General features: G+C 40.0%; 2 protein-coding genes across 3 annotated transcripts; both read right to left on the minus strand.

The window, feature by feature from the left end:
- Positions 1-1,124: 1,124 nt before the first annotated feature.
- LOC133970985 (myosin-4-like) lies at positions 1,125-18,188 on the minus strand. Its single transcript, XM_062408151.1, has 38 exons — positions 17,976-18,188; positions 17,755-17,898; positions 17,464-17,620; positions 16,775-16,802; positions 16,574-16,688; positions 16,371-16,463; positions 16,088-16,151; positions 15,891-15,989; positions 15,677-15,780; positions 14,605-14,743; positions 14,369-14,487; positions 14,095-14,244; positions 13,844-14,014; positions 12,444-12,750; positions 12,279-12,352; positions 11,729-11,816; positions 11,520-11,637; positions 11,307-11,430; positions 10,290-10,426; positions 9,697-9,952; positions 8,647-8,889; positions 8,389-8,565; positions 8,144-8,289; positions 6,869-6,959; positions 6,380-6,769; positions 6,170-6,296; positions 5,964-6,082; positions 5,355-5,551; positions 5,092-5,275; positions 4,839-5,004; positions 4,630-4,754; positions 3,961-4,269; positions 3,667-3,870; positions 2,033-2,158; positions 1,757-1,927; positions 1,569-1,673; positions 1,362-1,457; positions 1,125-1,280 (listed from the first exon to the last, which is right to left on the minus strand). The coding sequence occupies exons 1-38, from the start codon at positions 18,174-18,176 to the stop codon at positions 1,125-1,127; spliced, it is 5,820 nt and encodes a 1,939-aa protein (XP_062264135.1). The 5' UTR covers positions 18,177-18,188.
- A 5,348-nt stretch (positions 18,189-23,536) lies between these two features.
- LOC133971487 (protein SCO1 homolog, mitochondrial) lies at positions 23,537-27,200 on the minus strand. 2 transcript variants are annotated; one of them, XM_062408859.1, is made up of 7 exons: positions 26,965-27,200; positions 26,082-26,201; positions 25,492-25,582; positions 25,027-25,224; positions 24,846-24,938; positions 24,307-24,422; positions 23,537-24,172 (listed from the first exon to the last, which is right to left on the minus strand). In XM_062408859.1, the coding sequence occupies exons 1-7, from the start codon at positions 27,109-27,111 to the stop codon at positions 24,038-24,040; spliced, it is 900 nt and encodes a 299-aa protein (XP_062264843.1). In that variant the 5' UTR covers positions 27,112-27,200; the 3' UTR covers positions 23,537-24,037. The 2 variants fall into 2 exon arrangements, with proteins under 2 accessions (XP_062264843.1, XP_062264842.1); XM_062408858.1 differs by having other exon boundaries at positions 26,082-26,204; positions 26,965-27,197.
- Between the last annotated feature and the right edge of the window lie 54 nt (positions 27,201-27,254).

Consider the following 27,254-nt stretch of genomic DNA (forward strand, 5'->3'; position numbering starts at 1 on the left):
ATAGATATGCTGTTTTCCAGGATTACATTTTGGCTCCGCTTTACATGTACTCGTGGATACACTGGAAAATCTGCACTTTGGAAGGCATCTATAGAAATTTCCGTTTAAGTGACGTAAAGCTTTATTTGTGGACATCCATTATATTTATTTGTCCTTTCTGTGAAGCCCTTTATAGTGGCTGTTATGAAAGCTGCTATATAAATAAAGTTATTGTTATTATTGTGAACAAATGAATGAGTGAATGTTGTTGTCCCAGCGTGTTAGACAACAACTTGTCAGCTCCTTGAGTTCTCTCCTCCCTCCTCTTTGTTCTGACCTCCTTTCTCGGGGGTTACCTTCAGCACTCATACGTAATCCTCTCCCGCTGAAAGTCACATGTTCACAGCGGTAACTCAAACCCTTCTTCACAGGGATTTCTACAAATGTCATCAACATACCAGCTGCTGCTGATAACTGCCCCGCTGACAGGAGGTTAAAGGCGGATTTTCACAATGTCCATTTAAACCTGCAGGCGGCTCTTTTACTGTTATAGTCCTGCTGTGTTTTAAGGATTTTATCTAATGCCTTGGTTTTCAGCTGCAGATGAGAACTGATGCTAATAATTGGTGAGTGGCTGCAGTGTTAATGAGAAGATTCTCATCTAAAGTTGAGTGTGTTAGACACTTAATGGCTTAATGCATTCATCTTCATTTTATGTTCTGTGAAACCTTATATATTTGTATATATATATATATATTTATATAAATATATATTTATATAAATATATACATACATAGTTTAGTGTGATTTTGGTGTTTTGGTTTTAGTGTTGATTGTTCTTGTCTGTTCTCTCATTACATTACATTACATATCATTTAGCTGACGCTTTTATCCAAAGCGACTTACATTTTTAGAACACTCAACATTTTTGAGGGGCCATCTAGGGGTTCAGTATCTTGCCAAGGACACTTAGGCATGCAGATGGGACAGAGTGGGATTCGAACCGGCAACCTTCTTGTTGCATAGCACCCGCTCTATCCCCTAGGCCACGCTCTCTCATAAATTCAGATTTCAGTTAAATGTTACTGTAAAAGTTGAGATCTAATAGAAGTTAAGAAAAACCAAAACATTTCTAGAAAAGAAGTCTAAAACAATTTCTTCTCCCCTTTAGCAGCCAAGTCACGGCTCTTGACACGCAGCTTGTTCAGCTGAGATTCGGCAGTGTCAGCTCGCTCCTCGGCCTCCTCCAGGTCGTGTTGCACCTTCCGAAATTTGGCCAAGTGGACGCTTGTTTGTTCCTCCTGTGTAACAGAAAACAGAAATTGTGTTTGAAGGTCACGTCATGCCAACACTTCACACACTATCCATGTGTGTTTACTCACCCCCTCCTCACATTGCCTCTTATAAACTTTCACTTTCAGCTGCAGATTGTTGACCAAATCCTGGAGTCTTGTCACGTTTTTCTTTTCCTCTTCACCCTTGGTAAACAGTTTAAGTCCCATCACATTTTGCATTATTAGTTTTCACCTTCAAACGGTCAAATCAGAACTTATGACTCACTCAGTTTCACAATGGGATAAAAAGCTTACCTGATAAGTGAGCTCTTTGATTTTTCTCTCGTATTTTCGCAAACCTTTCGTGGCCTCGCTGCTGCGTTTCTGTTCGGCCTCCAGCTCATTTTCCAGCTCACGGAGCTTAAAAAAATACAGTTAGAATGAATCATTTTGTGTTCATTTTTTCTATTAAAAAATTGTTGTCCTCATGGATTCATACCTACCCTGTTTTCAAGTTTCTGGAGCTCCTTCTTCCCTCCCTTCAGAGCCAGCTGCTCGGCTTCATCCAGCCGCTGCTGCAGGTCTTTCACTGTCACCTCCAGGTTCCTCTTCATCCTCTCCAGATGAGCGCCGGTGTCCTGCTCTTTCTTCAGCTCCTCCACCATCATAGCAGCCTGTGTGCAAAACGGGAACTCAGTGTGAAATTTAATCTACACAAACTCAAGGTCCAGTGGATACTCATTTAAATGGCGATAAACACGATCGTGTGGGAGACTCACGTCCGTGATGGCTTTGTTGGCCTTCTCGTCTGCATTCCTCGCCTCCTGGACAGTGTCCTCCATCTCCGACTGCAGCTGAGCTAAATCAGACTCCATCTTCTTTTTAGCATTTAGGAGGCTGGTGTTCTGATTAATTCAATATATGACATGTTCATTTAAATTTGAAGTAGATAAGTACAAAAAGTCAACTATTTATGTAAAGTACAAATTTGATAATCAATGTTTCATTATACTGAAAGATCATAATTAAATGTACATGCATATTAGTCTCCCACTAATAATGTAAAATACTATTACATTACAACTTGAATCGTCTAGTGTTAATGAATCATGATTTTCTACGAGTCAAATTCACAAGTGCATTCTCAACTGCAATTTTTTAAAATAATCTGCACCCAGGATTGTTAGAGAAAGTCCTGATGACAGGATGAGATCATGTCTATTGTTTTGATGGATAGGTGTTGACTTGATGACACTAAACAACAGCTGCAGAAAAAAATAAACGAAAACAAACTATTTACATGTTCAAAAACAACCCAAAACAGCCACTGTCTGATCCATGAGGTGTATGAGATATGTCTTTTAAATTACATCCTGCAGATCATCTATGTCAATAATACAAACAACAGTGTGTATTCTGCAGTGTATCTTAGAAACTTTCTCCCGAAACTAAGAGGCCTTTTCACACCAGAAAGTCTGAACCAAGCTAAAAATTGAGTTTGCTTCATGATTTATATTTGATCTGGTTAGTTTTGGTTTCACATTGCAATTTATGGAGCAGGCTAAAGAATTGTGTATGACAAACATCCTGTTGTCATTACCTGCAGCGCCTTCAACTAAAATTCATTGGTTTGTAGTTGGATGTGTGTCTCGTATCGCTGTGTTGTTAATTCAAATACTGCCTTTTCTAATTAACAAAGTAGCAATAAAATGTTTTCTATCTGTTTATTGAAAATAATAGAACCAATTAAATTGGTCCATTTTGTTGCTATGGTAATATCACTATAGTGTAGTATATCCTAATATTCAATTTTTTTGCTATTATTTTGTTAGAAATGTATTGTCATGGCATAAACCTTTGGCGATTTATCATCATGTTTTCGAGAGGGTCCCAAAACAAAATTCATGTGGACAAAGGCTGAAGATGGGACCATAAAATGTAGGTGTAAAAGTACATTCTAAGAATTTTCTTTGTATATATCAGATACCAACCTTCCAAAAAGACAGGTTGCATGAACGTGTCTTATTCTGGGGCTGAGGATTGCTCAATCAGAATAAATTAGTGACCATGTCTGAAGAGAAAAGTGAAAAAAGCTGGTTTTCACCCAACCTTCACACAGGTTGCTCAGGTCATATAGAGAGGGGGGAAGATATTTAAATATGGGAATATTTTCAGTCAGAAGACATTCGTGGTGTTTTTCACATAAAAAGTGACAGACACAGATATGTATGTAATTAAATTAAAAAAAAAGAGAAAGAAGATTTGAGAGTGGAGGTTGAACTTGTACTTTCTGACTTATTTTTGACACTTTTTAACAGTCTGTGATTGATTCTCAAGTCGGGAAGGGCCCTGTTGTCTGCTGTCCTGTCTTGAATAACAATGGTATATATATATACAATATATGTCTCCTAACCTGTGAGTTCAGCAGCTGAATCCTCTCACTGCTGTCGATCAGTTCCTGCTCCGCCAGCTTGCGACATCTCTCAGATTGCTCCAGCGCCGCCCGGATCTCCTCGTTCTCTGCCATCACCAGATTGTTGCGTCGCTCTACAATCGCAAGTTGCTCCTTGAGGTCCTCCTGACAGTGGAGGGCTTCGTCCAGGTGGACCTGGGTGTCCTGAAATGAAAGACCGGAGGGTGTGAGGATTCAAAAGTCCAACATCGGCATAGTATATAGTTCCCTCCCCCCCCAAGCACATACACACACCTTCATCTGAGTCTGAAGGTTCCTCAGTTGTTTGGTGGCCTCTGCCGCCTGTCGGTTGGCGTGACCCAGTTGGATCTCCATGTCATTCAGATCGGCCTCTATCTTCTTCTTCACGCGGATGGCATCGTTCCTGCCGCGCGTCTCGGCATCCAGCGTGCTCTGTAGAGTGTCCACGGTCCTCTGGTGATTCCTCTTGAGCTGGTCCATTTCTTCGTCCTTCTCCGCCACCTTTCTGGCCACTTCTAACTTCATCTGGTTCAGCTCCAGTTGAAGATGAAGGATTTTTGCCTCTTCGTGCTCCAGGGAAGACTACATGGAGAGACATAAACACTTTATTCTGTGGTTATTGTTTGATATTGCAGGTGTATTGTCTCATATGTGGGGCGGCTGTGGCTGAGGGGTAGAGTGGTCGTCCTCCAACCTGAAGGTCGGTGGTTCGATCCCCAGTCTGAACAATCTGCATGCCGAAGTGTCCTTGGGCAAGATGCTGAACCCTGAATGGCCCCCATAGAATAACAAAGTGCTGGGATAGATGCACTGTATGAATGTGTGTGTGATTGGGTGAATGTGAAACTGTAGTGTAAAGCGCTTTGAGTGGTCATCAAGACTAGAAAAGCGCTATATAAATACAAATCCATTTACCATTTACCATGTGGACATTGTACAAACCTCAACTTCCTCCAGAGCTGCCTGGGTGTCTCTCTTCTCCTGTTCAGCTTGTTTTGCAACTTTCTCCAGCTCATGGATAGTTTTCGCAGATTGTCCAACTTGCTCTGTGATATCTGTTATCGCCTCTAAAAATGGAAAGAACAACATATTAGCTGTGAAACGAAAAGTCACCAGCTTCTCAAAAACCAAACAAATGATTAGTTTCCTACGTTGAAGGTTTTTATTCTCTCTTTTAATGGCTTCGAGGTGATCCAGAGCTTCGTCATATGAGTTCTTCAGCTTGAAGAGTTCTGTGCTCAGAACTCTTGATTCTCTCTGGGAAACTTCTAGATCTGACTGATTCTCCTCGTATTTCTGTTTCCATTCAGCCAGAACCTGATGAAAGAGGGGCAAAAAATATCAATGCAAACATAATGCAAATTAGGACATATTTCTGGGGGAAATGGTAAAACCAAGACACACCTTGTCAAAGCTCCTCTGTTTCTTATCCAAAGCGATGTTGGCTGCGTTTGACCTTTCAAGCTCGACCATGAGATCCTCCACCTCGGCCTGGAGGCGCTGCTTGGTTTTGTCCAGTGATGTGCATTTGACATTTGCAACCTCTGTCATCTCCTCAGACTCCTGCAGCCGCTGGGCCAACTTCTTCCTTTCAACCAAACACAAATTACGTTGAAGCACAAGAAACCAGTTCGCACAGAGTTTAAGATATGTCACACAGCTCCTACTTTGCCTCCTCCAGCTCCTCCGTGCGTTGGATTGCGTCTGTCTCGTATTTGGTTCTCCACAGGGCCACGTCGCTGTTGGCCTTGGACAGGTAGCGCTGCAGCTCAGCTTTCGCCTCCTGTTCTTCCTCGTACTGCTCTCTCAGCAGCTCGCAGTCGTGACGGGAGGAATGCAAGCTGTGAGCGTAGGCATTTTTTGCCTGATGAAAGCAAAACAAATTAAATATACATAGTGTTAACAGCCTTAGTTATGATGTTAAAAAGGTGGGATTTGTTTACTGTTGAAAAGCTGCACAACTATGCAATAGATTATGTTGTTTTCCCTATAAATTTGTTCGAAGAAGTGTTGGATTGAGCCAGACAAGGATGATACAACTGTTTGTTCGTGAAAAACACGGATGAAACAACTGCTCAATTTAAAATATTCAAAGAAATCCAATTTTTCTAGATGTCACCTTGGCCTCCTGGTGGACATTTGTCACTACTTATATAGATATACTGATATAGACCAAACTATAAGTTCGACATAAGTTCAACAAACTAATTAAGTAACATTTAGAATTGAAATTATTGTTATGACTGAAATAACCTGCTTTACTGTTTGTTTCACACCTTAATTTCTTCGTCCAAGAGTCTCTTTAACTCTTCGATTTGTTGACCCCCCACAGTTTTCACTCTGCTCAGCTGCGTCAGAGTCATCTCTTTCTCTTCCAGCAGACGTGCGAGATCACCTGATCAAGAATCAAGAAAATAAACAGTTTTTGATCTTCAATCTTCTTCCGTATCTTTTCCTTGTGTTTCTATGATCAGATTTCTACCGTTTTCAGTTTTTAGACGAGCACTGAGCGTGGTGAAGTCACTCAGAGATCTCTGGGCTTCATCTGCTCTGGTCTTGTGTTCGTTCATTTGGTCTTCAAAGCTCCTGCACAGTTTCTCCAGGTTTGCCTGAAATATGGAGCACAGGTTTCCGGAAGCTCAATGAAAGCATAGACACATGTGCACAGTGCCTCCCTGCAGGAAGTCTTTACCTTGTTTTTCAGAACAGTCTCCACGTTGCTCGCCATGTCATCGATCTCCATCTTCAGCTCACTTTTCTCCTTCTCCAGCTTCTGCTTGACTCTCTGCAGGTTGTCTATCTGGTCGCTGAGCTCGGCCCCACTGTCCGCCTGTTTCTTGCGCAAAGCTGCAGCGATGGACTCGTGCTGCAGGGTGGCCTCTTCCAGGTCACGACGCAGTCTGTGAAACTCGGCGTCGCGCTTCTTGTTCAGCTCGGCCTGGCTGGCGGTGGCTCCTCCGGCCTCCTCCAGCCGCTCTATGATCTCCTCCAGCTCTCGGGACAGTTCCGAACTCTGCTTCTCCACTTTGGCACGAGTTGAGCGCTCGGCCTCAATTCCCTCTTCCAGTTCCTCAGTTTGAGCCTGCAGGGAAATTATGTCATGATCAAAAGAGGAGGGATTTTATATTTCAGATGTTACAGAAACTGTGTTAAAATATGGCGGCCCTGTTATAAATCATACCTGAAGCTCTTTGATCTTCTTATGTAGCTGAGTGCTGAGGGCTTGCTCATCTTCAATTTTGCACTGCAGGCTGCAGTTTTCAAAGTCTTTTCTGAAAAGAGTTTAATTTCCTGTATCATTACAGATAATACTCCTCAGCCCCTGTTAGTTCCGCTTGTCAGGCTTTGTTTTCACACATATGCTGTCAACAGTGATAATGGAGGCAGATTTATCATTAAATTCACAGTAGCATAGGGTTTTCAGCAGCAGGAGACAACAGCAGATTTATTTATTTTACCTGAAAAGAAGTTTGATCTTGAAATGTTTGAATTATTATGAGTTTGATAACTGACCAGTTCACACAGTGGATGTGATCAGTGTGTTTTTTTTAGCTAACCTGTTACGCCTCCAGCTAAAATGGTCGGACAACAACAAGGTGCTCAGCCTTGAAATTACATTTTTTTTTTCTATATGATATCATAAAACACATATTTCTAGCCTGTATTGTTCTCCTGCTCATTTGAAAATGTTATTGTTGACTTTTAAAGCTTTTACTGCAGTGGCCATAAAGTGCAAATCACAAGAGCAAATCATAAACAACCTTTTGTCAGCATTTCGATTTTTTTCCCTATCATTATTAAAAATATCAGCAGCATTCTTGTCGATAGTAGGTTTACCATGAAAAGTTACAGCCATTGTGTTTTAGCTGTTGTTTTTTGCACATCAGGGCAACTTCAGTGAACTTAAAGGCCCCAATCTTTGAACCTTTCTGGTGATTGGTGGTCAAGGCTATCGTGCTCTCGCAGTCCAAGCTCTTGAATTCTGACTATAACTTAACCTGCTGACACAAGATTTATTACATCTGTCACTGCTGTTCAGTTCCTTCTTAAAACGTTCAACACTTAATTTATTGTTGTTTTCATCCTTGAAACTGTAACTTTGTTAAGAAAGAATGACTTCATCCTACATGTTACATTCTTAAATTTAATGGAAAAGAGCACAGTCCTTGAAACTCTTAAAAACGCTAAATACTGATGTGTAGGGAATAGATCCACATGCACACTGTTTAAACATAGTAAAGATTGCGAAGCTCTGATTGGGCAATTGAGGGATTTAGTCAAAAAGCTTTTTCACATAGAAGTCAGATAAATAAGCACAGTGAAAAAAAACAACCTCCTTCATTATCATTATTAAAAAGTCAAACTTTCTTCCCTGTGCATTGAGTCTTATTGATTAAAATTTTTAAGCGTATCCACTTTGTGTTTCATGGCCCTGAATTCACAAAATCAAAAATACTTTTTCAGCCTCTCTTCCATCTCCTGCCGGTCGTTCTCCAGGTCCATGATGGTTTCCTGGGACAGCTTCAGATCTCCCTCCAGTTTTCTTCGGCATCTCTCCAAGTCTGCACGGAACTTCTTCTCCTGCTCCAGAGAGCCCTCCAGCTGCAAGAGATGCTCACATCAACCAGGAAATCAAACCAGGTACATGGTGCAAACTGAGGGTCAGTCACTGAAGGATCACTTTGTCCATTCAACACTCACATCATCGACCTGCTGCTCCAGCTTGATCTTTGTCTTCACCAGAGTGTTTGCTTTGTCCTCCTCAGCCTGGAGGTCGTCCAGCGTCTGCTGATGCACCTCCTGCAGAGCTTTCATCTCTTTTGATGATTTCAAGAGATTTTCCTCCAGCGTGATCAACTCCTCCACCAAATTCTTCACCTGCAGAGAGAATTGTTTTATTTGCGTTAGCGTGTTAACTCACTCGACATATACAAATTAAATAGACATGACACTGCGCACCTTGTTTTCGGTGGCGTACTTCTCCTTCTCCACTTTGGCGATGGTGAGTTCCAGGTCGTCTATGTCTCTTTTGAGCTCCAAGCACTCGTCCTCCAGCTTCCTCTTCTTTGAAGTGATTTCGGCGTTGATCTCCTCCTCCTCCTCCATCCTCTCTGAGAACTCCTTCGCTTTGGCCTCCAGGTGGATCTTGCTCTTTATCAAGCCTTCACACCGCTCCTCAGCATCACACAGGTTGTCCCTCTCCTGAAGTGCAGGGACACAATGGCTCATCATTACAGTGCAGTACAGTGTCAATTCTTCAACTAGTGTTGAACTATTGTTGTCATCTTTGGCTTTATTCAAGCCTTCTCATCTTGTCATTTGATTAATTTTTCATTTTATTAGATCCATTGTTATGTATTTTTATACCTGACATGTAAAAGAGAAATTGTTTGTTTACTCGATTTGCTGTCACTACATTCTTTTCTTCAGATTTTCTATTATTTTGTATATATTGTATAAATCTGGGATTTCCTTGTTCATTTTATATTTATTCTTTTTTTTGGATGATTTCATTTCAATCTCAATATATATTGTCAAATACATAGAGCCAGGGCTTGAACGTCCCACTGATACATGCCCTTTACCAATCATGAGGCAGTCTCTACTGTCATCATGACATTTCAGCCTTGTTTTATATCATCGAATATCGACTTATTTTAACTCATCAATTGAAATTTACTGCATTGAGCCACCAGGGGGCGATGGAGTTGCTTTAGCTTCACTTTTAGAGAGGAGTCATGTCTTCAATATTTAAATAATGTATTTGATACAGTAATACACAAACACAAATTATTATACAAATAAGTTAATTCATAAATCAGTTTCCTAATATGTTTTACTATTAAAATCATAATTTATATTTTGGTTGAATCTGTTAATCTCTAACCTTCTCAATGATGTTAAAGCTTCTGAATTCTTAAAAGGAGTTTTTTTCCTGCTGATCTCTTAATCTGAGAGTAATAAATCGACACAAAAAGGACGTTATGTTCTCCTCAGTAGTTTACATACGGCCTGGATTTGAAAGTAAAGGTCATTTTTCTCCTGGACGAGCATGACCATCTTCTCCTCCAGCTCCTTCCTCCTGGCCTCGGACTTTACGAGCTCCTCTTTGAGTCGTGCAAATTCCTCTTTCATGATCTGCATCTCCTTCTCCGCCTCTGCACATCGAAGCAGCGGCTTTATCTTGAAGAAGAGTCTCATCCAAGGCCAGTTCTTCACATTCATGAATGAGCGGATGTTGTACTGGATGATGAAAATGGACTCTCTGAAGAGATAAAAAAGGAGAATAACTTTATGACCTTTCTGAGGTTGATTTCAGCCTTGGCGGGATATTTTCACTGCAGAAAATGTCACCATATAATTTCTTACATTCAGAGAGGTAAGATCAGGAAAAGAACATTTTGGCCACATTTTAAAATATAATGTGACGGGTGCATAAAAAAAGAAGCATATTTTCTTCTACCATCAATCAAGTATACATTTTACACAACTCAAATCCTCCGACACATCTCCTGTAACCTCCCTAAATTTATTTGCGTACAATTTTCCTTATAACCCAGTTTATTTCTTTATAGTTAAAAAGAAAAAACATTGTCGAAGACCTTTTCTTCATCATCTCTTTGAGCCGCAGCCTGGTGACGTAACCTCTGGACACAGCCTGGATCCGAGTCATCAGAACGGCCAGGCGTTCGTCCCTCATCTCCTCCAAAAGACCGAGAAGGCCGGCTTTGAAAAACACCTGTGAAGATAGATTAAATCTCAGTGCATCTGAACTAACCTTGGGGGTTGAAAGTACTTTAGGGAAAACAAAAAGGCTTCACTAAAGGTCAAACTGATACAATTCAGTTTATCAGCTGTTGGAGAGATTTAATGCCCATTGTACTTATATAAGAATTCTTAGAAAAAAAACTATAGACTGTAAATAAGGATGTAATACACAACTCCACTTACTCCTACTGTACAGAAATGAAGCCAAAATACCCTGGACACGAATGCTGCTATCTTGCTCTGATGACATCATAGCAGATTGAGCAGTCAATCCAGGCTCAGCCTCAGCTGTCAATCATGACATTTAAGTCTGATTTTATAATGAAATAACAGAATCATATTTTTTTAGTTTGGGCCACGTCCCATCTGCTAACATCGAGGAGGTGCAGTTTAAATATCGTAACCAGCCACCAGGGGTGCTTTGGCTTCACTTTTGAGTTGCTGACAGGTCATCCATTTTTTATTTCAAATCTATAGAAAAAATTGTTGGAGAAGGTAGAAGAAAATTGTTCACAAAACTATCTCAAAAGACAAACAAGTGTGTGAAGATTAAGGAGAAATATGTTTGCAAGTGTAACTTATAAGCTGTTGAAGTTTTATAGAGTGAGGGTGTTTTATACATGTATATTCTTCAGGTTAATACATAAACACTAAGTATTTCCCCTTGCAGTTGAAAACATTGGATCCATCTTGCAGAATAAACATGAATTGGATGAATATTTACAGATTACTGAGCGAATCTATAACGAATGGCAGCTCAAAGTCACGAAAGAGGCATAATAAAAACATTTGTTAGTCTTTCTGGGAAACTGTAGAATAAAGCATTGCCAAAGATAAAATTATAAAAAAACCTTTGTGTATCCAAATCTGTACTGGGCGTTGTCCACGTCAATGGAAGAGAGCAGTTTCTCTGACGCCTTCTTGCTGTCCATGAACTGACCCTCAGGGATGGCGCTGGCGTTCAGGATCCTGTATCTGTCACACAGTCAGATCGAGAAGTTCAGCTCCACACCTAAGAGCGGTTTGCCGTTTGTTCTCTGCAGACACACGTTGAGCTGTGTTACCTCTGCCTGAAATCTCCATAGAGGATCCTGCTGGGGAATCCCTTCCTGCAGATGCGGATACCTTCCAGCACGCCGTTACACCGCAGCTGGTGCAGGACCAAGTGGTGATCCATCGAGCCTGTATGAAGAAAGCATTTCCTCTCACGGTAACTTCACACTGAGAGGTTTGATGAAGATTTTCTTTCTCTTTTTCAATTTTTCTCTTTTACCTGGTATCTTGGTCTCATTTGGGATGATGCATCTTACAAAGTGTGGATGAGTCGACCTGAGGTTGGCCATCAGTTTGTTCAGATTTTCCTGCAGGAGATTGACAGGTCATGTTATCATCACAGGACACTTTCGGGGAGCATGCTTAGTCACTTTCTTGACAAACTTTTTGCTAAAGATTGATCTAATCTCTTGTCTGTAGTTTACGTTTAATAGTTTAAAGTTGCACATGGTGAATACAAACATATCTTTGTCATGATTTGGATAAATTGGAAAAGATCTATTCCAGAAAAATATATACATTACAATTTTCTTATGTGATTATAATTCTTTCTGGAAAAGTAGGAAAAAAACTTACGATTGACTGTTTGTAAAAAAATAAAACATTAACAAAAATAAATTACACATTTGACATAAATGAAAGATTCAATTTTGGGGGATTTCTAACTTTACAAAATCTTTGGCTAAGTCATTGTCTTCGATACATTAGAACCATCCCCACCAAACATGCTTAACAGTGTAACTCCTTCTATAGTGATTAGTGAGTATTACCCTGAACACAGCAGACACTGTCTGGAAAGAAGAGCCCTTTCTCTTGAAACTTTTCTTAGTTCCATCCGCAGCACCTACAGAGACATAACAGAAAGACTTTAACCTATATCATAAAGTTCAAATATCAATGTTAAACTTGATGTTTGTCATTAAATGTGAACTGACCATCAGCAGAAGAATATGTGGCAAAAAGCTGTGAGAGCAGTTTGAGGGAAGCCTTTTGGTAAAGCTGCACCACTGTGTCATTGAGTGGGTCTTTGTTTTTCTCCAGCCAGCCGCTGATGTTGTAGTCTACAGTGCCGGCGTAGTGCATCAGTGAGAAATGTGCCTCTGCCTTTCCTTTGCAGGGCCTGGGCTTCTGAAGGATGCTGTTCTTCCCCAGGTGTTGATCGTACAGCTTGTTCTGGAAGGAGCTGTCTGTCGCCTTTGGAAACATGCACTCCTCTTCAAGAATAGAGAAAATCCCCATCGGCTGCAGAACAGAGAGCTGTTTAGTATTGGTGCAAATGCACCTACTTAAAGGTTCAGTGTGTAGAATTTAGTGACGTCTAGTGGTGAAGTTGCATGTTGCAACTGAATACAGTGGTCTAGTGGCAGAAACTTGGACTATGGGCATAGAAGGTCTCTGGTTCGTCTCTGGTTCGACTCCATGGAGAGACAACAAAAAGACGAACCGGAATTGATCTGTCTCAAAAATCCAAGAGTCTCCCTACCCTGTCTAGTGCCCCTGAGCAAGGCACCTAACTCCACCCAACATCTGCTCCCCGAGCGCCATACATGGTCGCTCACTGCTCTGTGTGTCCTGCACCAGATGGGTCAAAAGCAGAGGTTAAATTTCCCTACCTGCATGAGTGTGCCTTTGCATGTCTGTGCATGTGTTTGGGACTAATAAATGTATCTTAATCTTAATCTTACCTCCCCCTCCCCTGCCAAACTTGAAAGAGAACCTGTGGGAGCCTTCAGTTGTCATAAAAAATTAAAAGCTGTTTAGTTTGTCTAGTTTGTTGACTGTCAAAAACATGGCGGCCTCCGTAGAGAAGACCCGCTCCAGATGTTAATATACAGAATATATATATATAAATATATATATATATAAAGGGCCCATTCTGGGATAAATAAAACGACAATTAGTACTATTTAGATGAAACACCCTAGTGTAAACATCACTAGGATTATTTTATATTGTGATGTATTCTTACACACTGGACCTTTAATATAAATGTACCTCCGCAAGAAGGCGTTTGTTGGTTGGTTTGATAGTAAGAAAGAATCCACAATAATTGCTGTACTAATTACCCAAAAACTTGGTGGAAGAACGGGGTCTGGGTCAGAATCATGAAGCTGATTTTTTGCTTAAACATTGAAAGACAGGTTGTTTTTCAACATTTTCCTTAATTTCTCAGAGAATAATTCATGGATGATAAACAAATCTGACATCTTATATCTGATATCTTTTAAGTATGTGACATTCTGTGCAGCTTGACTGAATATCAGGGACCTTTTGGACCTTGCCGGACCCTCCACTGAGTCCCAGTCTGGTTGTATTCATATTTAGGGGGATGCACCTTCTCAATGAGCTCAATACAGGCTGCCAGGTCCATTCCAAAGTCGATGAACTCCCACGCGATCCCTTCCTTTTTGTATTCCTCTTGTTCCAGCACAAACATGTGGTGGTTGAAAAACTGTTGCAGCTTCTCGTTGGTGAAGTTGATGCACAGCTGCTCCAGACTGTTCATCTGAATTAAACAACAGGACATCACTGAATAAATGAACAGGTGATTTCAGAAAGATCAATGGAGGTGTGAGTCCAGTGTACCTCGAATATCTCGAACCCTGCGATGTCCAGGACGCCGATGAAATGCTGTCTTGGTAGTTTGGTGTCCAGCTGCTGGTTGATCCTTGTGACCATCCACAGAAAGAGTTTCTCATACACGGCCTTAGACAGAGCTCCCATGGCATTGTTCACCTGTAATCCAAAATATCCTCTATGATAATCTCTGAATTTACTTTTTTTTAAATCAGATATGAGACAATGAGACCCAGTTTGAACACGTTTTCAGATGTAGAACCAAACAAATAAAACAAAATACCTGCTGCGGAGTCTGCCCCTTGGTCACATACTCATTCCCGACCTTGACTCGAGGGTAACACAGCGCTTTCAGCAAATCAGCAGAGTTCAGACCCATGAGGTAGGCCACCTTATCTGCCACTATGGGACATATATCATACAGGGAGAGGTCACTACAGGGCTTTAGAATAAAAACAATGATATAGAAAATGCAGCTATGTTAAAGGTCAGGTTGCTGTAAGAGCTCAGTGTGGTCACCCTCAGTGCCATCGGGCTCAGCCTGCTCCTCTCGCTGCTTCTGCTTGAACTTCATGTTCCCGTTGTGCATCACGGCACCGGTCAGTTTATAGATTCCTAATTTTTCCTCCATGTTAAAGCCCAAGATGTCAATGGCTCTCTGTGGAACAGACGCAGATGTTATCATGAGTACGGTGAGTCTGGAGGTTAGTGCTCTCAATGCAAGTTATTGTTTTTCACAGCTGAAAGTCTGAACCAACGCTTCATGTCTTTGTTACATTGTTTTATATTTGATCTGGTTAGTTTTACATTATAATCTAGGGAGCAAACTAAAGTTACATGTTTGACATACATACATCCTGTTGTCATCACCTATGTTGCGCCACTGTAATATCATTGTGATGATGTTACCATCAAAATGAAAACCCTAGTGTTTTAAAAATGAAATCATCGGAGGTGAAGACTGAAAGCAATCCTGCACGCTGCTTCCACATCTTCTTCTTTTTCTTCTATTGTTTAATGATGTCTCAATTTACTGAAATTGGTCCGAAAGTCTGAATTATCTCAAAAAAAGAAGGTGTTTTTACACAGTAAACAAACCCAACCAGTATAATCTGGGCTTAGACCACCTCTTTTGATCGGACAAAGTTTTGGTCTGAGGGTTTGTGGAACCTTTCTAGATAAGTAAAAACCGAAAAAGTGTGAGGGTCTAAAGCAAACAAGGTAGGATTGCAAGTGTCTTGCATCTTAAACCATTTCGTACTTTCTTATGTAATAACCTAACATTTAAATAAATTTTGGTCATTCAATTTTTTTCCCGCAGATTGTTGTTTTTTTGTGATTTTTTGAAGACTGAGAAGAATTTCAGTTTGAAAAATTCAATATGTCAAATGATTCCAAACAAATCATGAAATAAAATATTTCTTTGTGCTGCATCACCTTTTTGTTCTATATGATTCTACATACATTTTCATTAGATGATATAAATCACACCAGAATAATAATCATTTCCTGCTTTCAACGTAATATATAATACTTAATTCCCAGTCCTGATTAAGTATTTTTATCCACAGTGTGATTCATATTGACTCACATCTGTGGCCATCAGCTCCTCAGGATCATTAATGCTTGGCACAGTGATTTCACCCTGGCTGATGAATGGAAAGTCGTATGGATCGGTGGTTATCAGTAGCATGTCTGAAATCACACACAGACATCATCGATATTTCTGTTCGAAGTCAGCAGTTTGAACAGTATTATTCTAATAATTTATCAACAATTTATCAACAAGTTCTGAGTACATTCACCAATTAATTCAGGCTTCTTGTTTGACATGATCTGATAGAAGATGTGATAACTTCTCTCTGCCAGTAGCTGAAACGTCACCCTGGATTTTTCCAAAAGGTCTAAAGATAAATACAAACATCAAATGATAAAATATATTGCATAATGTAGTATAGCAGAACTGCTGTGTACAGTGTGTGGAATATGTTTGAAAACTTACAAGTTTCAATGTCGGCTGATGCCAGTTTCCCCTTTGTTCCAAAGTGGATGCGAATGAATTTTCCCTGGAAAAATATAATAATTATTAAATTCTGACACACGTATTATGGTATGGCTTATGGCTTAACAGCAATGAACATGGTTATCTCAAAGTCAAAAATCTGTATAGAAAGCTTGTTTTTTCCTGATGACAAATGAAAACAGGATTAAAAAATGAACAGTAAGAATGATAATGAGCGAAAATGGCCACTTTGTGCTTCCGTACGGAACCAATTTAAACTCACAAATCGTGAGGAGTTGTCATTTCTCACAGTCTTGGCATTCCCGAAAGCTTCTAGAAGAGGGTTCGCCTGGATGATTTGATCCTCCAGATTCCCCTGAGAAAGAAATTCAAGAATAACTTAAAAAAGTTAATTTGCAGAATATACACTACTTCCCTTTGTTTCTGATTGTCTGTTATTAAATAATAAGATAAAAAATACAGAACCTTCATTTTGCCAGCAACTTGCTCTTTCTTGCTTGATTCTCCATATGATGCAATTGTTGCAAAATACTGGATGACGCGTTTTGTATTGACCGTCTTCCCGGCACCAGATTCTCCACTGAACAAAGAACAGGACTCAAAATGAACGATGGAAATCCAAGTCATGAAATATACACGTGAGAAGTCACATCAAGTCGAGCTCACGTGATCAGGATGGACTGGTTGTCTCGATCTGAGGAAAGGAAAGATTTCTTTTTTACATTGATTCAACCGTATTTAAGGATGTAACATTTCAATTAAACCTTTAATTATTTTAATGTTTTAGGCTGATAAAGACGTTACGTTCTTCATTTATTTTACTCTATAAAAAAATCCAAATAGAAACTAAAATATATAACAAAATATAAAATATACAAATATGTAATAGAACATATAGATGATATAATGTATTATATTTGTATAAATATTGTGTATATATATATATATATTAATATAAACATTTCTAGCAGTCTTTCATAATTGGGCCTCCAGTTTCCTTCTGATGATACTCTGATGAAATTAGTCTAAGTCATTTTTCATTATTCAACCATTTTAGTCTAAGTTTAGTTACAAAGAATAAATACACACATGCTCAAGCTCAGAAACAGACATAACAAAGCTAGCATGATATAGTGTGTTCATTTAAAACAGATTTACAGATTCTAAGAAGGTAACTGAGAACTGTGATGATTTCAGAGCCTTTTAGGTTGGATTCAAATAATGTTCATCAATAGTACAAAATGACTCCTTTATAACAATATATCAATAAACCTTGAAATAATTCAAATTTGTTCAGCAAACAGACCCGGCTGAAGTCAGTCAGATACATTATGTCTTATAATGATGAGACTGACCTGTGAGCATGTACTGGTAAGCGTTGTCAGAGATGGAGAAAATGTGTGGCGGGGCCTCCTGGCGTTTCTTCCCACGGTAGCCGGCCACCACCTCGGGGTTGTAGACTGGAAGCCACTTGTAGGGGTTCACCGTCACACAGAAGAGTCCAGAATAAGTCTGTGAAGAAACAGGACAAGGAAAAAACACTGAAAAATTTGCTTTAAAATTATAAGATGTCAAGATGAAAGACGCATTGGTTTGTTTTGTTTTTTGTTTTAGAAAAAGAAGTCACGTTGATTGTTTGTTCTTACATAGATCATCCAGGCAGCGTAGCGCTCCTTGAGGTTAAACAGCACGGCCGGTTCGTGGAGATGAGTCAACAGGGCCAAGTCCTCGATCTTGTCAAATTTCGGAGGGTTCATGGGTCGAATGTCGTCCAGGTGCACTTTGACCATCTGCATTATGGATTCCAAGGTGCAGTGATGAGCAGAAATACACGATAACATGTTGTAATTCTTCTAAAATCACTCACCTTTCCATCTTGAGTCTCCACTGTGACGTCAGAACCGTCTTGACTTCTGATCTTTCCCTTCACGTACTCCTTTTTCGGGTCAGGCACAAAGACGGCTGTCTTGGCATCAAACGGCATGTTTTGAGCTGCGATCCTCTCCCGTTCTGGTTTTCGGAGGTATGGTGCCGCCACCCCAAATATTTGCATCTCAGCATCACTCATTCTGTCCGGCTGCAGCGAAGGAATGTAGTGAAAACTTAATAAACAGATAATTGCTCAAGATCCCAAAGAATTGGTCGCACTAAACTTACCTGAGTTCTGCAGACCAAAGAAGAAACCTTTCGATGCTTGTATCATAAAGGTTCAACGAGTGTTTCAGAGCCTTTGAATTAGCCTCCCCACTCTACCCTCTCTAATTGTTCTGACAGTAGACCACAGACATCCCTCACCCTTACCAGACGTTGACAGCTTTTTATAAGCGCTGGTCGGCCCTTTCCCGTCGCTGCTTCTCCTCCTATATTTGGAGATGGCTTCCACGCCACCTTGGAAAAGTCCAGTATGTCCATTTTGTATTTCAAACCTTCTATGTATAGATGTATTGTGTCACTTTTAAACGGTTTCAATTGTGATCCTTCAGACTGTCCATTAAAAAGCAATGAATGCTAAGGACGGCAGCTTAGGGGGCTTACGGTCCCGACACGGCGGGCCTCATTTTCTGGGATCAGGGAAGATTACGACTGTTAGGCCATCGTTGAAATTCTGGCATTGGCTGTCTGGAGAGCCGAGCTGATCGCACACACGACTGTTTGGGTTTGTGTTGGGAGCAGCCGGAGGGTGACGGGCAACATTTAGCACATTCCAGATGGTGGCCGGCCTTTGTTAGCCCACTTTTATTCAAGAGGTTTCATGTGGCATTCATCATCCAACACATGTTATGTTTTTGATTTATATTCTACATCATTGTTAGTGTCCACGAAGCAGACGTTTGATTTTAACATATCTTTCATATGGCGCCTTCGTTGCAGCTTTATCTGTTTGATGCCTTTTGTATTTGCTCGGAAATCTTTCTATGTGATGTTTACTGTTTGTTTTTCAAATGGGACATGCATTTGAATGTTCCTGGCTCTTTGGGCTTATCTGCATTTTGTTTGACCTTTTTTTCTTTCATTTGATCTTTTGATCATTTTGATTTTAGATGTTTTGATTAGATGTGACACAATAATTGTGTAAATAACAGTTGTCCCAGTTAGATAAAGACATAACATCACAGAATCCCATCAAGAAAAAGTCAAAACATGTAAACTGATTTTGACACTTGCCGAAACAATAAAATAGAACAAAATAAATGCCAATTGTCCAATGAGGTAATACAATACCCATGTCTCCACTAAGGCCCAACAATCCCCTTATGAAACCACATTTAAATTCACTAGATCCCTTTTTGTTGTTTTTGTTTTACCAATTGCACACACTCATGAATCTCAGCCCCCTAAACATCCCAACATACTGTGCATAACGACATTAATTAAATTCAGATTACTCTGGTGCAATAGGGTATTAAAATAAAACTCAGACTCAAATCTCAGAATAAATATTTTAGATTTAGATTGTTACACTGGCTTGTTGCACAGCCTCAGGGTTTGTTGTTGCGCTTTTGAAAGAAGCCTCAACCAACTGAACGAATGTAAGCATCATTTATTTTAGATTACCTTATTTTCAACACACACATTTCTAGATGAAGCTCGGATCTTCCCTTCTGCCATTCATTCCCCTCAGAGGAAACAATATGTTGTTCTACGGGCAAACAGCGCTGTATGAAATGAGCGTTCCGTCTGGCAGTGTATCACAGACAGACTAATTGCTGATTAAATAGCCTCTTAAAGTCACTTGAAGGTCTGGCAACAGCTGCGATTATAATTGGCTCTGGGTAGACAAGCACGGTTCGGGCAGGCTGACCAGCGCGGGGGACTAAAAGTTCGCCGACCCCTCTGTCACGTCGCGACACAGCAGCAAATGTGCATGTGGAGGCCAGAGGATGTGAACGGAGGAGGTCACAGGACAAGAAAGAGAAAAGGCAGGGAGAAAATCCCCATCAGCTGGGTGTGCCGGGGAGAGACCACCACATCACCCGGGTGGAAAATAGATCTGACGACGGGTGCACCTGTATAGGATTAGAGGGTCAACGGGAGAGACAAGGACCTGGTTCACAGCAACGCTACTGCAAATCACACAAGGGAAAATTTTACAAAAAGTCAGAGAACAACTGGTGATGTGTTTTCTTCGACTCACAAGATGATTAATCTAAAAAAAAAGAATTATATGCCACACTTGAGTCAGTTTTTTCCTATCGGCAGCTTTTCTGGAGACTCAGCACCTAGACAAGAATCCCTCACTGATCTGTCGTTTCTACGACCAAACGACTCCGCAGCTAAGAAAGCAAACAGCATTTATATCGATCTGATCTGAGCAGGAGTGAGCCGCTTGCAGGAGGTCTCCAAAGAGTCAAGAGGCCTCAACACATCAATCACTGTCAATTCAAATGCAGTTTGGTTCTTTGCTGTCTTTGTTGTTGCAGTTTAGGTTGACAAGTAAACATCAAAGTTCTTCAGGAGAAACTTGGGGACACCATCTCAGCAGCTCTCCATCAATCAGGTGGTAGAGTGATGGAAGATGGAGGCTGCTTCGAGTGATAAGACACATGGCGTCTCGCTCGGAGGCTCCCAAACTGACTTGAAGGACTCAGAAAGGACAAAGAAACATATACTCTGATCTGACAAGAGAGCAAAGGAAAAACCTTTAGGGCAGAAATCTAAACACTGTCGGGTCAACACCAGGTTCTGCTCTTCACCGGGCTGATACCATTCTAACAGTGGTCAGAACCCAGGGATGGATGAATGCTGCGAAATACAAATGCACCGACCCGAGACTGGAGCGACAGTTTATCTTTCAGCACAAGTGTGAGCAAAAGTATACAAGTTAATATAAGTAATACATTTGTGGAGAGAGATGATGATGGCAGCTGAATTGCTTCCCATCTAGTTCAACAGAGGTTAAGGGGAGGAAGCAGACAAACTGCCCTAATCCAGGTCAAGATTTCTGAAGGATTATACTTATCAAGACCATAATGAATGAAATTTTAAACCTATTTCAAGAACAGCAGATATGAAGGAATATCAGATAATCAGAATGTCTTACACTTCCTCATAATTGAAGGTAAGGTGAAGTAGAGAATAACCCTGAAAACACAATGTTATCTCTCTCTATAGACAGAGACAGTAGGTATAGTCTTTCCCACAGATGAGTGTATGGAGATCAATTCTGAGCATTTTAAAATGATCAGTTATCAGTTCCCATGAGGGTTTTGTTTGTAGTTTAATAAAAGGGATTTAATATCTGTCATTAAAAGCTATTAATGCCGCCAAAATATTTCAAAAGTAGTGGTTAATGAACATTAATACAATTAATTCCTAACTAAACATCTTTAAGTCCTAGATTGGGATATTTTAACATATTTAAGACTTTAAGGCCTGAAATTCAGAAGATTAGAATTTGAACTATTCAAGACTCTGTGGAAACTCTGAAGGTGTGCCAAGCAGTTTGACTTGTGTTGCTGCATTACGAGTGTGAATACTTTTGTAAATTCAATGTCATTAGGAGATATTGAGGGTAGATTGATGTGCTTAAAAAAGCTACTTTATCTATTCAAAATTAAATCGGCTATCTGACACTCGCTAAATTGCTTTCAATATAACTGTTAACTATTTCCTATTGTTTTCCTTCAATTTCTAATTTACTCGTAAAGCACCTTGTAACTGTTTTGAAAGGTGCAATATAAATAAAATGCATTATCATTATTAATGCCCGATCAAATCAAATGGCATTTAATTTGGGAACTATGTAGGTGGTGAAATGGATGTTATTTGACCTTTATATGATAACTAAGTCAAGAAGTTATTGAATTTGGAAGCTTTTCTATGTTTAAAATATATTAGTTGAGTTTTTTTTTTTCCACCATAGAAACAATCACTAATAAAAGCCAGGAATTCAAAAATCCTTTCAGTCGGTTTTAGTGATATTCTGGGAAATTAAGGCTCGGGGGTGGCACTGAAGAGGATTTTAAATAACTTATCAATCCAGAAATCAATTTGTTCCATTCTGAGCACTGCATGTGAAGTGGAAGGCCTGTCTCCTCCAGGAATGAGTGTGGTGTCTGGCTGCAGAGAGCCAAACAACTGCTGTGTTTGCTTTTCTAATCCCATTTCTAAAGGAGGAACACGACAGGTGTGGGACCACAGACGATATTAATAAAGCAGCACTGGCTGGTGGTTGAGTTCAGGTCTGAATGAATGTTCTTATTCTGAATGTGAACTTCGTACCTCCTCCCTGTCTGTGAAATTTATGGAAATATATGAGCAAAGGGAGGGCTGTCAAATGAGACTACTGGAAATCATTAGGATCTTTCAGCAAACGTGAGGCTTTTAATGACATAATCAATCTGCAGTGAAATTCTATCTTAAAGAAATTCTTCATCATGGTGACCTCAGTCTATACAAACTTGATGGAGTCATATTTATGGGATAAGAATGTAGCAACTGTTAAAATGGAGAAAAAAAAAAACTATGTGAAGACCGATAGTGTTTGAGAACAATGCTATACATTAAAAAGAATATGAATGACAAGATAATAGCAAATATAGTAATTTGTGACATAATTATTGGATTCCTATGAATTCCTTAAATAATATTTTGTCACAATTGTGACATTTCCTAATTGAAAATCTAAACCAAGCTTCACGTCTTTGTGACATTGTTTAACTTCGTTCTAATTACTTTTGGTTTCCCATTGCACTAAAGAATTGAGTATGACATATGTACGTTATGTCCTTATCACATATGTGGGCAGCGTCTACTTATACATGACATTGATTGGTTTGTAGAAGTTGGGGGGGGGGGGGGGCATTTGATGTCAGTGTGTTAGCTTAGCAGGTAGTAGTCTTTCAATTTGAGTGGATAAAATGAATGAACCGGTTCATTTTGTTGCCACTGCAATTATGGTTTTACCACCGGCATCACCAACTTCAGGTTCAGTGCTCCACACTTCTACTTCTTATTCTTCTTCCAGGGTGTAATGCCGTCCCAACTATCATAACCATCCCCAGAAAATGTTTTCACACTGCAAAGGAACCAAACCCCAGTCCAGTTGGAACTGGAACCAGACCACCTCTTCGGGTCAGAGTCAATTCTGGTCCGTTGGTCTGGACCATGTTCTGAGGCACATTTCACACCTATCATTCTGGTTTGGACTAAACTGAAAAGTTTGGACTAACACCAAACAAGGTGGGTATGAAGTGCCCTGTAAGAAATGTAAAAATAAACTTAGCAGTGCTCTCAGCTGAACAATATTGCTAATTATCCTCAGTCTAGTTATGTATTTCTGTCCTTATTCTTGTCCTTTCCGGTTCAACACATACACAGATCAATATATCAACAATAAACTAGAAAAGCCTGTTCTTTGAACTGTCCACTTATGATCGGCTCAGCTGATCCACATGTTGATGCCAGTAATGAACAGGGTCTAAAAACTGATGCAGGATTTAATTTACTCTTGATCATCTGGGCCTAGGGAGAACAAATGTTTGTATTTAGTTCACATTCAAACACTTAATTTCTGTAAAGAACAAATAAAAAAAATCCCCAAAAAATTTGTTATATTTTGACTTTTCACAAAAACAACTGTTTCATTTCTTACATCTGTCTCCAGATATTTCCTTCTTGTTGGCATCAGAAATCAGAGATATTGAGAAGCTGGAGCTCAAGCGTTCATATATAATTTTTTTCAACCAGGAAGTGCAGTCTTTTGAATTAGCCGGAGTGTGAAGCGATTATTGACAATAATGTAGAAGATAAGGACAACAGCAGGCCTCAGGTCTGTCTTCATCCATTGCAAGGAATGTTTCTGCTGACACATTAACTTAATATAATAGCGTATCCAAAATAAATAATGACGAATTAGGTTGACCAGATTACGCAGAACCACCTGAAGACAGTATTGTCAGTCTGTGATTGGCTTTAAAAGGCTGCAGGTCACTTCTCCTTCTTGTACTTTCTCATGTACGCCGCTATCGAGCTGGAGATCTCCACGCTTCTCTTGTTTTGTCCAAAATACTCTGCAAACTCTCCGTCTGGCCCCACGAGGTACATGATGATTGTGTGATCAACCTAAGGACAACAAGAGGTGGATGTTAGACAGATACTTATCTTAATGGACAAAATCCTGAATGTATTGTCCTACATTATCCTTCCATTATTAAGACATGTCGTGAGAGTCACAACAGAGACCGTTTTGAACTCACTATGTAGTCGTTGTCCTCGTCCTTTGGTCCTTGACTGTAATACACTCTGTAAGCTCTAGAAACCTGCTCAACTTCATCTGTTGTCCCCGTCAGGCCAATCAGCTTTGGAGAAAACTCTGAAACGTACGATTACACATTTTATCAATGGTTATTTATCATTGAGGACAAATTTTATTTTGATATCCAGAAAACTCCTAAATAACTGAATAGTGGTGTTTACAGACCTAAAATGTTTAATGCAGTTGCTGTTTTTGCAACTGATATCTTCCTAAAGTGCAACCATCCTTATCAAGCTTTATTTTTCATATGACATCACAGTGACTTTAACCTTTGACCACTGAAATTGAATCAGTTCGTTTTTAACTTCAAGAACCACTGGTCAAAATTAGTATAACTAAGAATAGACTATTATAGAGATCAAATCAATGCATGAGTGATCAGAAAAGGTCTGCCTGCTCCCAGTGCTAATATTAAACCAGAAAGGAAACACTGTTTATATCAATAAGGTGCAGGGTTTCATGCTTTTCTTGTTTTTTTACCTTTCACATACGTAGCCATGGCCTCTACTGTGTCTCTCTCGGGATCAATGGTGATGAGGATAGGTGTAAGGTTTGGAAGAGACTTTATGTTATCTGTGGGAAGCCAAGCACAAACAGGATGTTTGGTAAATTAACTTCCTGCTGTGTCTAAACAGTCCGTGATGAAATCTGCTTCTATTACCTATTTCATCCACAACTTCGATCATTTTCTCAATTTCATCCGGGCAGATGTCTGGGCAGTGAGTAAACCCAAAGTAGAGGAGGACCCACTGGCCCAGGAAGTCCTCACTCTTGGCAGGCTTATTGTTGTGGTCAGTGAGCGAGAAGGGACCACCCAGTGCCGCTTTTCCTATCGACCTGTGCCTCTCTTTTTCAATCACTGCAGAGTTACAGAATTAAATAAAAAAGTTAAAAACTTCATCAACTCAGTCATCCGCTCACCGTGAATCTTCTGGGCATTTTCCTGCGGTGTTCTCACATTGGCTCACTCTGACAATAACAAGACAAATTACCGGGAGGCTGGCAGGAAAAGTTTCAGAAAACCGCCGGCATAACTGACCTGGACGTTTGTGTTCTTATTTACAACTGGTCCGGAAAATTTCAGGAAAACTTCAGTGCATGTCTAAAGGTAGTTTAAGATACTCACATTCTTCCTTCTCCTTTTTGAAATATTTCATCCCTCCCAGCAGGGCGCCGCCGATAGCAAATGTTATTGCTAAAGATTTCCATGTCACAGGCTTTACGAAGACGAGACAAAGAGAAAAAACACACCACTTGAGTCTATTTGTACTTAATTCCATGTTTTAAATTAAAATCGTATTTTTCTCCCAGACAGCCTGAAATGTTTAAATAATGAGCTCGCAGATTCAATCATCTAAACAAACTTTGATGCCAGTTGTATTCGAATCATGATCGGTTTATTTAACATGAGGGACTTAAGTATAAATATTATGACTGTGGTCAGACAGAAAGCTTGAGCAACTGTATAACTGCTATATATCAAAGTACTCAACTATGACTATGTTCTGATGATTAATGATTCAAACACTAACACACAAAGACACCAACGCCCTGTATAATTGCAGCGTTTACATTTTAGAACGACATTTCCAAACTAATTCAAAATCTGACCCTTCTAAATAAACTCATTACTTGATAGTTAATTACACTAGAATAAATAAAGAGCTGTCAAATCTGTATGAATTTATAAGCTTTAATTAAACTTGAGTCACTTACTCCAGACGACTTTGGCTTAGCCGCTCCTGGGGGTGGAGGAGGCAGAGAGGAAAATGCTCTTGTGCAGTGTGCATTCAGCCACTGTGTCGTTCTGCAGGAGAGCCAGTGACTCACGTTCACCTGCTGATGAGGAAATACAAGAAAATAAAGAGCTGTGGTTAGAGGTCAGGCCATGAATCACAATATCACAGCTTGTATATCTCCACAAGTGCTCGACATCAGGCCAAACATTCACCAATTTAAGGTTGTGTCGTTTCATGGAAAGACTGATGGGTAATTAGAGACATCCACTGAATTATTTAGAATTTAAACTAATGGCTGCTCGTACTTGTAAAAGGTACTCTAAAACTATATCAATGATTATAACAATATAATGATCAGCAAAAGCAATATAACAGGTTCAATACTGTTGCATTGTGCGAGCACAGTGTGGAGGTATAAAACTATATGGATCTACCTGAGATGTATAAAATGAGTTTTTGGCGTTTGTTTTTCTTTGCTCATGAAGAACAGTTTAAAAACAAACGTTCACTTTGGAGCTTTGAACTTCAAATAATTAACAATGTGACATTTATCGAGATACTCGTCGACATTCACTGACATGATAAATTGACCATTTTCAATATGGAGTTTGGTGTGTTGTTATATCCATATTACTCTCAGAGGGTAATTGGCTGTGCTACGATGACAACTGTTTTGTCATATTTCCTAACATTTCATCATTCAGTTTGCTTAAAACAATGAAACTAATCTTCTATTATGAAAGGTTAAAGTGTCGCGTGAGCCCAGAAGCGTAGCTGCAGCCTCACTTGTACCTTAAATGAGCAGATTTGTGAATGGAGTTTGGTGTAGCAGGTGGTAGAGGGAGCTAGCTGTGACCTACCGGGCAGCGCTGCTCTCTCCGCGGTGACAGCGAGTGTTCGAGTCCGCTCTCTCTCCGTGAAACGCTGTGGGTGAGTCTGAAGGAACATGTCTGCAGGACTTTGGCGTTACTGTGAAACAACCTGTGGTATAACACACACTGCGCCATGTTTGAACCTTCAGTGACACAAGGAAGCGGCTACTGGTTTACACAACGTGATGAGTGAGGGGCAACACGGTCCATTCAACCGCTGTTCTCAGGTCAGTTATCCACACTCCTGATGGATGAATATGATCAATGAAAAACTCAGG

This window comes from Platichthys flesus, chromosome 16 (assembly GCF_949316205.1).
Source record: "Platichthys flesus chromosome 16, fPlaFle2.1, whole genome shotgun sequence".
NCBI classification, from domain to species: domain Eukaryota; kingdom Metazoa; phylum Chordata; class Actinopteri; order Pleuronectiformes; family Pleuronectidae; genus Platichthys; species Platichthys flesus.